Source organism: Diplotaxodon limnothrissa, linkage group LG3 (assembly GCF_057381915.1).
Source record: "Diplotaxodon limnothrissa isolate DT_005_m linkage group LG3, D_limnothrissa_male_GT1.1, whole genome shotgun sequence".
Lineage (NCBI taxonomy): Eukaryota > Metazoa > Chordata > Actinopteri > Cichliformes > Cichlidae > Diplotaxodon > Diplotaxodon limnothrissa.
Genome location: NC_140598.1, coordinates 26895174 through 26911380, shown reverse-complemented (window position 1 = coordinate 26911380; position 16207 = coordinate 26895174). Strand labels below are relative to the sequence as shown.

General features: G+C 38.8%; 1 protein-coding gene across 1 annotated transcript in view; it reads left to right on the top strand.

Moving 5' to 3' along the window:
• Positions 1-6550, top strand: part of LOC146635143 (uncharacterized) — a 74553-nt gene extending 68003 nt beyond the window's left edge. Inside the window, exons 6-9 of the mRNA XM_085350038.1 lie at positions 194-273; positions 1771-1855; positions 3171-3257; positions 6507-6550. Of these exons, the coding sequence (XP_085206164.1) occupies positions 194-273; positions 1771-1855; positions 3171-3257; positions 6507-6550 (296 nt within the window). The remainder of the gene's footprint in view (positions 1-193; positions 274-1770; positions 1856-3170; positions 3258-6506) is intronic.
• The last annotated feature ends 9657 nt before the right edge of the window (positions 6551-16207 follow it).

Genomic DNA, 16207 nt, shown 5'->3' with positions numbered 1-16207 from the left:
GGTTTGGTTTTAGGGAATGATCTAGGCAGTTATTACATTTGTTTTGTATTTACACTTCAAGTCTCTGCAAGTAACTTTGTTTCACATTACAAATTTAGAATTTCTTTCACCGTTTATTTCGATTAAAGGTTTAAATAGAGATTTTGTATTGAGTTCTTTTGCTGTTAGATTGGATCATTTGAAAGAGGTAAAGCTCCAGGAGAGGACATCCTAGAAGACATCATATACAGCAATGTTAAGATGTCACAACAACAACAGATAAACAAAGCAGAGGCAATATTGTGTTTATGTTTTTTTTTTTTTAGATGAACTGATTAAACTGTGTCTTTATAAAATTAAATACTAGCATGCAAACAAAATTTAAAAAAGTAGAATTCCACTTGAAGTCCTGAAATGGAGATTTTGTACATGCAGTAAAGTTATGTCTCCCTGTATTCATATAGAAAGCAACTTCAAAATAACTTAATGTAACACATTTCTGCTGGTTCAACCTGCTTGTGTTAGAGTGTGGTGAACAAGGATCGAAAATGCAAACACAGAAAGTCAAGGGGAGCAAAAGGCGAGCCTTTTAATGAACTGATGAGTTGGCAAAACAGAAATGGGAAAGTCAAAAGAACAAAGTAATTAAAACTCAATGTGCCTAGGAGACACTGGGAGATGTAAAAGAATGACCATAACAGTGTGATATGGCAACAACAAGCAGGAAGAGAGCAAAATAAATAGAAGGCAGGAAAATCAGGATACCTGGGAACAAATTGAGACACAGGTGAACAGAATCTAACGGCACACATGAGACAAAAGATTAGCAAATAAAACTGGAAACTGATACTAAAACCTACACGCTGGACACAAACCTACACACTAGACACAAACCAATGGTAAACAAACATGGGCTTGGAGAGAGTGGACAGAAAAGGGAACTACAGCCAACTACCTGTGAACAGCTGAAAACCATGAATACTTGAGACCCTAAATTCTCTCATAACTGCCCATTAAAATACTTTAAAAACCTTCTTATCATGCTTAAGCTCTTTGGCAGAAGCCTTTAGGAGGCATCTGACAGCATGATAAAAAAGACACACAAAAATTGAGAATGAGACAGGTACACATGCAGTGAAACACTTAAACAGCAGGGGTCTATGAGGTGAACTGCAGAGATGCAGGATCCCACAAAACATCTAGGCGGTACAGCCAATCAAGGGCAATAAATAACATGAAAACAATTATTAAATTATATAAGGGATGAGAACTTCATGACGCATGTGAGAGGTGGTCAGAAGTGTAAAAATGTGTGCTATTGTGAACAAGAAACATATAGTTTTTTTTATTTTTACATTTTTATTTTTTTCTCGTTTTTTTATTGGGCAAAGAGAAGTTTGTGTATTGACTGTTGTTCTGTGTGGTGGATTGTGTACTTGTGGTCTGTGGTTAACTGAAGCTAACAGCTCTGCAGTCGTCCAGCATCCTGTATGAGATTTTAAAAAAAGTTGAACAAAAAGGTGTCACGTCACCTTAGATGGTGTGATATTTAGGTGTTGAATTTAAAAACAGAACAAGAAATTATTAATAACTGGATGAAGTTAAATTACTTAAATTGATAATAATTTTAGTTTTTATGGCCTCACATGATGACCACATACATCCATTCTATTGATGAGCAGTGAGGTTGTAAACATAATTTTGACTTTTAATTTGTCTTGCTTGAAAGCTTTTTTCTGCCTGCACTGATGTCCTGTGTGTGTTTTACTGTGTAGAGACTGATCCAACTAATTTGTCTACTCAGCAGTGAGAACTGAAGACGTCAGTTATGGACAAATCATCATCAACGACAAGAAAAACAGATCAAAGCCGAGAGGTAAGCTGCTCTTCTTTGTCTCCATCATGATTCTCCTCTTGGACAGAAGTTGAGGGTTTAAGTTAGGTTGTAGGATAACACGAAAATGCTAATGCAGTGATGGTCAGTAGCTCTAATAAACAAACAAAAAATCACGGAAGGTTAAAAATGTGTGAACTAGCATGAAAGCAATCCTGTTGGACTTGGAGGTCTATAAGTTTAAAAATGATAAAAATGAATTAGCCATCCAGCTAAATGAATGAATTAACAGTACTTCATAGAATTTAAAGCATCCTGTGATGACAAACTAAATGTAAACAATGTATTTTCGGTATTCACACCTTCCACACCCTGATGAATGGGGAATAAGAACACTTCATTCACATGGAAAAGTTCAATTTTCCATTGCCGGGATTCATTCATGGACAGGAAAGCTAGTTTTCACATGTAAGCAAGTCATTCAGTATTTGTGTCTTGTGCACCTCTTATCTTATTCTTGTCAGAAACACTTTAAAATGTTTTGTTTTTATTGCTGTGCTGGTCTGACAAAAGTAAAGAAACAGAGTTGATACAGTGCAGCTAATAAAAAACTTGACTAAAGCACCCAACCTATCTCTATCCAAAGTCAAGACCAGGAAGAAGCGCTGACATGGCTCTCTGCAGCTTTCACTTGATTTAAGCCGATGCCATATGATGATATAAGACTGTTTTCTTAGTGCCACATTTGGTTTTAACTTAATGGTGTTCACACAGGTCCACCGTAAATGGATCAGATGTGAGGTTGGTTGTAACTTTTGGCCATGCCATAACTCAACATGTGAGCAAAATGCCCAGATGTGTCTGCTGTCTTGCTTAGGCACAAGCATAAGTTGTTAGCAGGGTGAACATTGTTAGAATTAAATTAATTAAATGTCTGAAGAAAGAGACTGAAGAGACCAAATGTCCTTTAACAAGTTCTGTATGTTTAACCACAGCAGTTATTTCCTGTTGTTGATTCTAGCGTAATGCTGAAGGGGCTTCTCACCACTGTGAGTTCTGGTTTGGCAATGGGAGTGTTCATGCTGTGAGAACTTGTTTGTTTGGTGCTCTGTGGTGAAGTGTGTCAGACTGCACTGAGATGAAGGTGCAATCTCTGTGGTTGTGCACCTTCGTCTTCACTCAAACAGCTACAAGTTCAATGCAATTAATTCTAGTTTCTCAGCAGAGGTGTAAAGAAGAAAAAAACTGTGAAAACCTGCAGCTAGTTGCAGAAGATCTAACTTAATCTCTTCATAATTAAAATTTAAAAAAAAAATTGTCTGAACTAAACTATAATTTGTGTGTGTTTTTCCTTCAGAGCGTGATCCAGCTGTAATCTACTCAGCAGTGAGAACTGAAGAAATAAGTTATGGACAAATAGCTGTTACACCAAAGAGGAAAAGAGGTACAGCTGCTCTTCATGTTCAACTTTGGGCAGAGACAAGTGTTTCTGGTCCGCGTGCTAAGCTAAGCTAACCACATCATTTCTCAAGCTTAGGACATCAAACACTTTTATCGTCATCAAAATGTAAATAAAGTCAAACTTTATTGTCATCTCTGCTATACACAGTACACTATACAGAGAGACGAGACGACGAGGTTCCAGTTACATTCAGTGCAAAAGATCAAACAACGAAAAACAAACAAACAGCTAGAGCAAGAACAAGAATAAATATAAAGACTGGGGTAAGGGGAGTATATACACTTAGAGGTAAAGGGTCAATAATATTCTAAATATTTATTTGATTCTCTGTTAAATTTGTAATTTTGCTTATTTACAAAGAAATGTTTTTTTATGTTTTCATTTTAATGGAGAACGACAGAATATTAATCAAATAAATAAATAAAAGACACATTAATTAAAGCTATAAATTGATATCATTGAGGGAATAAGTATTAGACCCCAATTAAAACTTGATTTAGTACTAAAGGGGTGGCCAACTCCAGGCCTCTAGGGCCGGTGTCCTGCAGGTTTTAGATATCATTACCAGGCCTCTGGAGAACTTCAAGAAATGTTGAGGAGGTAATTTAACCAGGCAGCACGGTGTTCTCCCCGTGTTTGCGTGGGTTCTCCCCGGGTACTCAGGCTTCCTCTCACAGTCCAAAGACATGCAGTAGTGGGGATAGGTTAATTGGTCTATCTAAATTGCCCATTGGTGTGAATGTGAGTGTGAATGGTTGTCTGTGTCTCTATGCAAGCCCTGCAACAGACTGGCGACCTGTCCAGGGTGTACCCCACCTCTCGCCCTATATGACAGCTATGACAGGGATAGGCTCCAGCGCCTCCCACGACCCTGGAAAGGATAATCGGAAGCAGATGAATGGTTGGTAATTTAGCCAATTGAATCAGCTCTGTTGGATCAAGGACACCTCTAAAACCTGCAGGACACAGGCCCTGTAGGGCTGGAGTTGGCCATGACTGTAGTACTTGGTGGAGAAGTCCTTGTTGGTAAGGACAATACTAAGACATTTCTTGTAGTTGGTCACCACATTTCAGGAGGGATTTTGGCCCATTCATCTTTACTGAAACTCTCTAAATCCTTTAGGTTTCTTGGCTTCACCTCAAACCTCAATAGATATTTTGTAGGACTGAGGTCAGGAGACTGGCTCAGCTGCTTCCTCTTTGTTTCCCTTGTTGAATGTTTTGGGTCATTGGCATACTACAAGACCCATCCATGACCCTTCATCAATGTTCTGATGGAGGAAAAGAGGTTCTCTTCCAAGTTTTTTCTGTACATGGTACCATCCATCCTTAATGAGGTGAAGTTGTCCTGTACCCTTAGCAGAAACACAGGCAAAAATCCCAATGCTACCACCTCCATAGTTAACTGTGGGATGGTGTTCTTTGGACATACTCAACATTTTTCTTCCTCCAAACAGTGGATCGAGTTAACACTGAGTTGAGCTTCCAAATTAATTTAGGTTTCATCTGACCACAGCACTTTCTCCCAAGCCTTCTTTGAATCATGTCAGTGTTCACTGGTAAACTTAAGACAGCCTGTACATAGGACTTTTTGAACAGGGGAACCTTGTGGGTGCTGAAAAGGTCGACAAATTATGACATAGCATGTTACCAATGTTGTTCTTGGTGACTGTGGTACCAACTGCCTTCAGATCATTAACAAGCTACTCCTGTGTGGGCTGATCCACCATCTTTTCTCATGATCATATTTACCCCATGAAGCAAGATTGTGCATGGACCTCCAAACAGAGGGCGATTGATGTTCCTTATATTTAACTTTGAGTTTTGCAAAGCTTGTCTGGAAATAAGCAGAAGTGTTTTATGTTAAATATGGAGATTGTGTATCTATTATCCTGTCCTGTTGAGTGGAAGCAGACAGTTTCCTATTCAGTTGTGCCATAAATTATAGCCAAACAAACCAATAGCAATGGTTCTCAATCCATATACTTCCTTCAGAGCATTGGCTGTAGCAAGCCCCATGCACTATGCCAGCTGTCCCCAACCCCCGGGCCTCAGACCGGTACCGGTCCGTGAGTCGTTTGGTACCGGGCCGCGAGAGTTGAGGCTCAGGTGTGAAATGTATAGTTTTCAGGGTTTTTATTGGTTTTCAGCGTTATTTTGTTATCGTTTTTATCATTTACTCGATTTTCCTGGGTCTTTTCACCTGTGTTATGAATAAATTTTCTTTTGTTCGGTACCGGTACTAGTTTTATTTTGTTGTATTTATCCGCGACACCTTAAAGGCCGATCCGTGAAAATATTGTCGGGCATAAACCGGTCCGTGGCGCAAAAAGGGTTGGGGACCGCTGCACTATGCAATACTAACTACTGCATTTCCACATTATGACAATTTAACACACTGATTGGCTGCAATAAATCTGCTGATGTTGCTGTGTCCGGATGTTCTTTTAAATCTATCTGCAGCTTCTGTCTCAGTAGAAGCTTTTTTTGGTCACCATAGATACTGTCTCATCATATGAAGCTCACAGTACCTGTGGTGTACCACAAAGTTCAATTTTAAAACAATTTACTGGGTCAAAACTTACACACCCACGCCTCACTTCACTGCACTACTGCTCACCTTTACTCTCTGAAACCTCACTGCTCTCTCACCCAGTGAACATGTCATATAGACAGAGAGAGAGAGAGAGAGAGAGAGAGAGAGAGAGACAGAGACAGAGAGAGAGGCTTATTTGTCTTATTTGTCAGTAGAAGAGGTGAGGTATACCTTTGAAAGATATCCAGTCTATCACAGGCTGTTTTTTCTGAGTATGAAATGTGGCTAAATCTTGCAGCAAAATCACATGACAGCAAGTAAATATGTATCCAGCAAACAAATCCTAGTTTATGAAATCTCCACCCAGTAATGAACAGAATCAATATTATACAGTTCCTGGTTTTGTGTTTTTTCTGTGAGATCGTGGAAAACAGCAAAAGATTTGACTTGTAGTGTCGCTGAATATAGTTGATGCAAATGTTTCAGCTCTGTGGGTTCCAGGTTTGACATTTTACATATTTTAAGATGCAGCTACAGTGTGGGCGATACAGAAGCTCTGTCAGTTGTGTCTGAGCTGGTTTCCAGTAAAGTTTGAACTGTGTGACACAGAGAGGTGGAGATTAAAGCCTTGATTGAACTACAAAGCTTGTAATGATGTCTCCTGTTGTTTGAACTGTGTGTGTGTTTGTGTTCAGACTTTAAACCAGAGCCAGACGGCATCTACTCTTTACTGAAGTAGTCCACCAGTCCAACCACTGACGTCCAGCTGCTGGTCTCTAACTGGTCCTCCCAGCACCTCAGACCAGAGGACATCCACATGTTCAAAATATTTTTTAACATATTTTATTTGTTTTTCTCACTTATTTAGACTCATATTATTCAAAAAAAATGCTATGGCAAGTCTTCTGACTGACGCGCAAGCGAGAGCACATAGCCCCTATACTCGCCTCACACTGGCTGCCGATACATTTCTGAATTGATTTTAAGATCTTGACGCTGGTTTTTAAAACATTGCATGCACTAGCCCCTATATATCTTTCTGATCTTCTAAATTGGTATACTCCGGTGAGATCTTTGAGGTCTGCGGACCAAATGCTTCTAGCTGTCCCCAGGTCTACTTTAAAACACAGAGATCGGGCTTTTGCTGTGACTGCGCCGAAACTGTGCAATAAACTGCCTTCACATATCAGGACCTCTCCAACACGGATACTTTTAAAACTCATCTAATGACCCATTTTTACTCCTTGGTTTTTAAGTCGGTATGAGTCTGTCATTATTTTATTCTTATTATTTTCTTATCTTGGTTTTACTTTCCTTTTAAATTTTATCTGATTATTCTTTTGTACAGTTGTTTTTTTTAAAGTGCTATATAAATAAAATTGATTTGAAAAATAAATAAATTAAAAACACACATCTTACTGACTTTTTCTGCCATGGTTGTGCCAGATTAATAAAGTTTTGTTTTCATTTCTTTTCCTCGTGTGGTTCTGTTGGTTTCACTTAGTTGCAGATGGAAAACCTGACTTCTTCCGGTTTGGTTAACCGAAGCATGTCTCATTTTACTGCAGAAAACAAAGAATAAGCATCAAACCACAACAGAAGCAAAATTCACTCAATTAAATGGTGCAGAAATGTTTTCGTGCTGAGTGTGTGTAAGGTGAGCTCACCTAGAATCAGACCAGCAACATTCATGTAAAATTGTTATATTTTATTTATTATCCTTTCATTCAATGCGTCAAATCCAGTAGTTCGAAATGAAAACAGAGAGCTGAAGAGTGTCTGATAAACTACAAACGCATGAACATGACAGATTCATATCTTGTGAACCAGCACAGATCCCACCTTTTGAGTTAAGCTGCTTTCAATCTTGAAACGACAATGTTACATGTAACACATGTCAAATCTGCTTCCACCTACTGGTAAAACTGGGTGATGCAGCCCAGCACTTGCGTTGTAAATGACACCAGTTTAACTTCTAAAAATACTCTAGTTGTCCATCAAACCAACACGGGGTAGAATTTAGGGTGAATTTTACTCACATGTTGTCTTCAGAAACTAGAAGTTAGAAGACGTTCATTTGAGTGTCACAAATGGACATCATGGCTTGGAGGGTTTGTTTTTTTTCACTGTTCTTAGAAACAGCCAGTTTCCCCCATTACATTCCACACTAAACATGATCTATTTTTTAATAAGAACTCTGGTTTTATGTGGCCTGTCAATGCAATTTACAATCTAAGCAATATATTCAGTTTTAGAAGATATATTGAATGTTAACTGTAGCTAGACTCAAAGTGTTAACTCATTTTAATAAACAACATTGTGATATGCAAAAGGTGCTTTTGGGGAGGTAAAAAGAGATTATTTAAGGTGGCCCATATTTAAAGTCAAACATCTGTTTTTCTCTCCACACCACACAGTTAAAAAATAAATGCAATGAATTTTTCCAACATATTACAGTTTCACCGTTTTTAGCCAAAAAGTGTAATTCTGTGGAGCTGATACAAAACCAGTCTGCTGACTAATGGTTCACAAAGTATATCAGCTATGTATATAACAGAAAGCCCAGGGCCCATTTTGGAGATGTGCGTGCTTTTCGCCAGCAGGTTTGAAAAGTCATGTAGAGATTCTCACGGCAGTTAAGATGAGCTGTGCATGTTTTTAAAAGCTGCTCAACATCACTAAAACAAATTGAGATTGAATAATTGGTCATAATATCAGGAAATATTTTTTCATTTTTCTCTCAGCTTTCAATTGTTATTTAAATTGTGTTTTGTGTTTCAATGTCAAGATTTGTTCCCCACTTAGTTTCTATGAGAATTATCTACTGAAATTCCCGAGTTTCACCTCCTAGCGGCAGTAGCATTTCACTATGCCTGTGCCCTTTAATGATCGCATCTTAGAAACAACATGTGTTTGAGAAGTTTAAATCTCAACACCAACGTGAATAAAAGATCTGTGTGAATTATATTTGCTGTTAAATGGTTATTGATGTTTACATGTATGATTACGAACAGTCATGCACAACCTCTACCATCCAGGAGGGGGTGCTGCAACATCCTCATGGTCACTTCTTTCTACAGTCTTCACTACAAGTGTGTGAAAATCCACTGAATCCCACAAACATTCTGCTTTACTGTTTACTGACTGTTTGATGACCACAAACATGATATGATAGCTCACTTCCAGCACAGAGAAGGGAAGTGAACATGTAATTCACTGGTTCCTCTTATTCAATCCAAGAGGAACATCTCTGTCTGCTGCTGATTCATCATGTGTGTCTTTCACATCACGTCTCTGATAGGATCTTAGTGGACAAATACACAGGGAGAGAAGCAAACATTCACATTCAATGAAGCTGGAGGTATGAAATCTATTTCTTTGTTTTTCTAAGAAAAAAATAATGAACTTAAAGATGAAGGTCGCTGCCAATGAATGTTCTGTAGGTTAGTTAATCATTTATTTTCCATAGTTTGTACAGAACATGATATTAATATAAATTAATGAAAGCATAAAAGTACTTTTCAGTTTTACTTATAAACTTTACTTGAGTAAATGTACTTAGTCACCCGTGAGACTGACTTTTCATTGCTTTTCATTAAACACAAGCTGGTAAGCAGTGTATGGTGCATCTCAGTGGGACATTAAATAATGATAATACATAAACCATGTTTAGGATTTGAATTGTAATAAATAAAGTAATTGAATAAAGTTTTGTAATAAGATGTTTCAAACCGTTTGGATTAAACAGGCTGAGCTGACCACAGCTATGTTAGCTCTAACAAGAAGCTTTGATATGAAATCACTTCACAGTCACACATTTAATGAACACAAAACAAGGAGAGAAAAGTCAGGTTTGTTTTTAGTGTTAATAAATGTACTTTACTGTACACACAGGTCATGTCATTGATTCACAGGGTCAGTCTGTAACAACTACAAATACACACTACTGAACCAGTTTGACCAGGATGTTGACACAAACACACACAAACTCTTTCCACAAACACAGATCTGCTGAGGATCCAGTGATTAATTAAATCATTAAATTAATGATTTTAAAACCATTTCAAACCACTTCATGAGGGAAGTGTGACACTCTTCATGGGAGTCACGGGAGTCTCCACAACCACAAAGACGATTTCACAGATCCTTTAAAACGTTTCTGAGCAAACTGATCATATTTTCAGTATTTGGAAACAGAAAAATATGCTTCTGTGGTTTCTTTCTACTTTTCAACAAATTTGTAGCTTTATTAAGATTTTTTACACATAAATCAACTGATTCTGAAGAGATCAGGAGAGACTTTGTTCAGATGAAGGTAAAAACACCATCAGGTGTGATGGTTTTATTGCTGCTTTCAGTATGTGATCAACTTTATTTATAATGTCTGCTTTTCACCTTTTAGTTAAAGGCAGCTTTTAAAATAATATCTCACATCAGGTTTATTTAAATATAGTTTGTGTAGTTTTACCTGCAAATTCAAGCTCTTGTTTTATTCGTGACCTAACATGTTACAGAGGAAATCAAAACCTTTTACTTTTATTCATGAGACTGAGCTGATCTAAATTCATAAACAGAGTGTTGCGAGTTTGTCTCTGCACATCTACCTGTTTAATTGAAACATGTTCTCTTCCTGTTACTTTGTATATGTGGCAACATTTCCTCACATATGTTTACTTAGAGGTGGAGATGTGTCACACAGGTGATGGGTGTGTTGTGTAAAACAGGATGACACACAAGGATGTACGGGTTAGTTTGATCTGTGGCTGTTTGCTAAGGAGGTCACTTTAACCACAGACTTTGAGCTCTCAACTTGCTGTATTTTATGTTTTTGATTTTTAATTTCTTTTAATTTTTGAATAATAATTGTTCATGTTTCTTTTTTAAGTTTTCCCTTTTTTAATCTTTCTGTAGAAAGATTTTATTTTTCCATCCTGATGATCAGAAGAGTGTTCGAGGGTTTCAGAGATCCTTCAGAACAACAGTAAGTGTTTAAAATGACGTCTTTCTGTCTTTTAGCTAATATGACAGTTTGACTGAAGTCTGTGAGCTTCAGTGGATTTACAGATTGTTCATGTTAATCCATCTGAACCAGGATTAAAGCTTCACTTTAGTTCTGCCCGACTCGGGAGCTGCAGCCAGTCTCCTCTGAGGCCTTCCCTAAACTCCAGCCTCAGTTCATGTTCAGTTCATCTGTCATTGTCTACTAGAAATGCTGTTAAACCTTAAATGAGGCTGTAGTCCCAGCTAATAAATAAGTGATTACACACACAAATCAGCTGATTATGAAGGTTCAGGTGGGAGGAGCTCAGAGACTTTCTGTAGAGCAGCTCTGTGTGAGTGTGTTTTAAGAAGCTTTTGTTTAGAGATTCATTTCTATTCATTACTATTTTAGTTTTTGTGTCATGAGTACCAGATCAGCCTGATTTATCCTTAAATTTGAGGTATAGTTTGGAATAATACCTTAGATCAGGTTTATTTATATAAAGTATTTGAAGTATTAACTGCAAATTGTTCTTGGTGTATTTGTGTCCAAACACTTTGTATAGGAAGTCATGACCTTTTACTTTTATTCGTTAGACTGAGCTGATCTAAATTCATAAACAGAGTGGAGTGGGAAGTTGTCTCTGCACATTTACCTGTGTAACTGAAAAAGCTTCCATTCTTTGTTACTTCTCTGTTTCTTTCTTTCTCTAACACAGAGCTGCTGAAGATCAGAGGATTAATTAAATGATTAAATTAATCACCACAAACACAAAATCGTCTCTTTTCTTTTCTTTGTTTAAAGAAATGCATGGATTGATTACATTTTTGTACAAAAAGTTAGATGATTCTGAGGAAGTCAGGTGGGAGAATGTCAGTGATTAATGACTCCGACAGAAACGTTGTACAGATGAAGGTAAAAACAGTATCGGATATAAACACTCTGTGTTTTAAGAAGCTTTTGTTAGAGATTCATTTATAAAGTATTTTTAGTTTTAGTAAACAATCAGCTTGATTTTTTACTTCTGCTTTCTATTTTTTCATTTAAGGAATCATCTGAAATTATATGTCGTAACATTTGTTTATATGTAGTTTGTGTATTATTAACTATAAATTGTCCTCATTTGTTTTGCACCTAAACATCTTTTAGAGGAAATCACAACCTTTTACTTTTATTGATTAGACTGAGCTGATCTAATTTCATAAACTGAGTGGAGTGGGAAGTTGTCTCTGCACATCTACCTGATTTATTGTAACACTTCACTTCTTTATTACTTCTCTGTTTCTTTGTATATGTGGTAGCTGTTTGTCACATGTGTGTACTTAGATTTGGAGAAGATAGGAATGTGGTTGCTAAGGTGTTGCTATGTGCACTGATGTCACACAGTTGTACCAAAAAGGATGACACACGGATGTGTAGGTTAGTTTGATCTGTGGCTCACAGGTCACTTTATCCAAAGACTTTAACTGGCTACATTTTATTGTTTGATTTCTTAACTATTATTTTGGTTTTTAAAATTGTATTAAGTGGAATAAATCTTCAGTGTGTCCCTTTTTTACATACTGAAAAAGCTGATACTGAACTCAGATTTTTTTTTTTTATCTTTCAGTGGATAATTTCAATTTTTCCATCCTGATGATCAGAAGAATGTTGGAGGGTTTCAGAGATCCTTCAGAACAACAGTAAGTGTTTAAAATTCCGTCTTTCAGTCTTTTAGATAATCTGACAGGTTGACTGAAGTCTGTGAGCTTCAGTCGATTAACAGATTGTTAATGTTAATCCATCTGAACCAGGATTAAAGCTTCACTTTACTGGTTACAGGTGAATGTCATGTGGAGTTAGTGTGAAGCATTTGATTTACCGTTGGCTGGTTTCATCTGTGGAAACACATCTTAAATGAATTCAGGGGTGATTCTAGGATCAGAGCTTTGGGGGTGAATAAATACATATCCTAACCTTAATTACTGGGGGAGGATAATGAATGATGCTCATAGTGAGTAAAATGTAAACTGAGTGCATTTTTTGGACAGAGATTAACTTTTAATGTGTATGTATAATATAATACAGATATATAAAAATAAATAAATAAATAAAAATAGAGTCCTTGAAATGCACAAAATATTGATTAAAAAAAACTTATAAAAATGGAAGCAACTTTGCCTATGATACAATGTATGAAAAGATCTTTATTGACGATACTACTATGGCTCTGCAGATTTTTTTCTTTTATTTTAACCCATGTCGCCTCACCTTGAAGTTGGCAAATCACTTTTGGTGGTCAACTCTCTCAAGCGGTTAAACAGTTTTTTTTTTGCTTGTCACTATTCCCTGTCTGTTTCCTTACCTGGTTCTTCCTGAACTTGTACTTTCTCCTCATGTTCCCCTCTGTCCTCTCTCCCTCTTTGGACTGACAATCATACACAAATAGATTGTATTCAATTAGATGAAAAAATTTACATTAATATGAAAAACAATATTATTAAGATCACTAATGAAAAAGTCCTCTCTCAGTGTACTTTCAACCAAAAGGCAAATAACATAACCACATGTAAATCTAATAAAAGATAAATATTGAAACACTGATCCAACATTATCCACTTTCATTTGCTAAATACGGGACAAACTTGACTGGGGAAAAGAAAGGGGAGAAAGAAAGAGGGAAAGAAAAACAGCAGGGAAGAGGGACGGGGGAGAAGGGCAAAGAAACAAAAAACAACAAAATAAGGAGACAAAAAATACATATATCGATCACCTGGATCACCTGTTGAGAGAAGAAAAAGAGAAAACAAGCAGAAGAAAAAAAAAGAGCAACATAATAAACAACATCACAATGATATATGGGAATATAACAGTAAATACTAAATATTAAACATTATTGTGCAGCACATAAGATCAACAGAACACAGTGTGCTTTGAGGTAGGAGCCAAAAAGGGTGTAGTTTGTGTGTGTGATCACCCGTGTGTACACCTGTGAGCATGGACACGCTTGTTTTTAAAAGGTTCCTTCATGTAATGATCTGCTAGAGGGTGTGGGGGGGCCACAGCCCCGTCCTCCAGGGCTTGAAGCAGGTGTGGAGGAGATCAAAACTCCAGACATCCAGAGGCCCTCAGAACACAAGAGACCAAGGAAGACCAACAGAGGGGCAGCCGCGCCACTGTCCCAGAAAGAACTGAGGAGAGTCCCAGATGAGGGCTCACTCAGCAGCCGCGGAGCAGAAGCCAGGGGGAGTTGCAGTGACGCGCCCGTGAGCTCCGCCGGCAGCCAGCCGCGCCTGAGTGACCGAGCCCCAGGCCGAGAAGCTGAGGGCACCCCACCTCCGAAGTGGCCCGAGCGAGCCCCAGGCTCCAGGCCCCAACAAGCAGCCACCAAGCAGTGAGCCAGCGTGTACCTGGACGCCCACGCCCGGACACAAAGAACCACCAACGCACCGATGTCTGAGGGAGTCCGCCATTGGTAGGGGAAGTGGTGGTAGGGGGAGATAGGCCTCCAAACCTTGGAGGGCCTGAGATGTCCCCAGAGAGGTGGCGTATGATACCCAACCTGACATATAGACACAGACATACAGGCACACACAGATACAAACATCCATTCCCACCCTCATGCTCTCATATGCACTTACTCCACACTCAACAACGTGGAGACAGACATAAAGAGACGCTGTATACACGATCACACTCCCCAAGCATACTCTACGAACCGGGTCTAGGTGCCCCCGCCCCTGGAGGGGGGAACTGCACCCAGACCCAGGTGGTGTTACCCTTTTCCCTGCGGTGGGGAGAAGCAGACCGCCCCGACTCCGCAGCAGCAGGGAGGCCCCACACTCCAGACCGCAGTCGGACGACCAACTCCTCCTCCTGCCCCCCACTCCCACTCCACACACCCCTGTTCTCCAGAGAACCGGTGGTGTGTGAAGACTCCAAACCTCCCTCCGCCCGCTCATATGTAGTGTTGATGCATGTGTGTTCTAAGGTGCAATTAAAATCCAGGAGGGCATGGAGCTACCTGCCAGAGAGCAGCAGGTAAGCGCATAGTCCCTCCTGCTAGCCCTCAATGTCTACGTGGATTTAAAATTGAGAGGTGGGCAACCACGCCAGGGGTGAGGTGTACACCCTGATGGTCTTTTGGATTCCGTGTAGTGTGCCCACCCTCAAGATGTATGTGTTATGAGAGTGTGAGTAATGTGAATGTCTAAATTGTGGGATTACCTGAATTTTACCTGAATTCAGGTACCTTACACTTTTACCTGAATGTGGCTCCTGGGTTTAATATCGGCACAAATGACAAAATAACCAGATTCTCTCCTTCCATTTACTACGGGCAATGCCCGTATGCCACACTGTATGCCACATACAGGGCCCGACAACAGTAGGCTATGGGCAATTTTAAGTTTTAGATTTTAAATAGGCTGTATACATTTCAATGGGAGCAACAGGACGGTCAAATGTCTCTGAATTTACTACAGAGTAGGACGGATTGTAGGGTAGCAAATATCATTGGAAAACACGTTTTCAGCACTGCAGGTTACCTGGGTGTAAGGTTTTTCCAGCTAAAAAGAAACATGGTCTGACTCTTAACTAACTATATGAAGAGTAACAGAAGGTTAAATGCAGCTAATTTGTCCTGTTTTAAGCTAGGCACTTACACCTCCGCTCAGCTGCATGTCAGCCACCATCACTCTGGCAGCAAGTGATGTGCGGCTCGATACTGAAATATCGATTCCTCCGATACCATTAATTTATGTTGTAGAATCGATTCTCATATTAAAATATCGATATTTTAGTAATTTAGGGTAAATTTGTAGTTCATCATTAAGTGCAACACAGTGGAAAGGAAATAAGGAAATATCATTCAGATTGTCTACATTGGAAGGAACTACTTCCTCTTCCACCTTTCATAGTCATATTCGAAATACGGCTGTAAAAATGTGTCTCAGCGCCTGGCGTGCGCACTCACAACAATGGCTGAACGTAAATTAAGTCTTGAGTGGACGTATTTTACCTTCACAAACAGCCGAGACGTGGTTTGCGATACATGTGACAAGAAAGTGAGGTGTCGTGGCAGCTCCACAAACCTCATCAAACACAGCAGAGTAAATCATATCACAGAATATGACGAGCGTATGTTGAGGTGAACTGAAGAGGAGGACAGGGACAGGTGCTGCTAGGGCGAGACAGACGTCTCTCACGGAGTCCTTTAGTGCTGCAGGCAGGCAAGGAGTTCAAATAGCGCACAACTTCACTTTTTTATTATATGATGAACTCTGCATTATTAAGTGATAAGAACAAGTAGTCTGATGTCCTGTAATCATTATGACGCTAAAATTTGAGATACAATAAATAAAATAAGTTTTTGTACAAAGTATCGGTATTGGATCAGTATCGTCGATACCACCCTGAATTTTACTTTGTATCGGA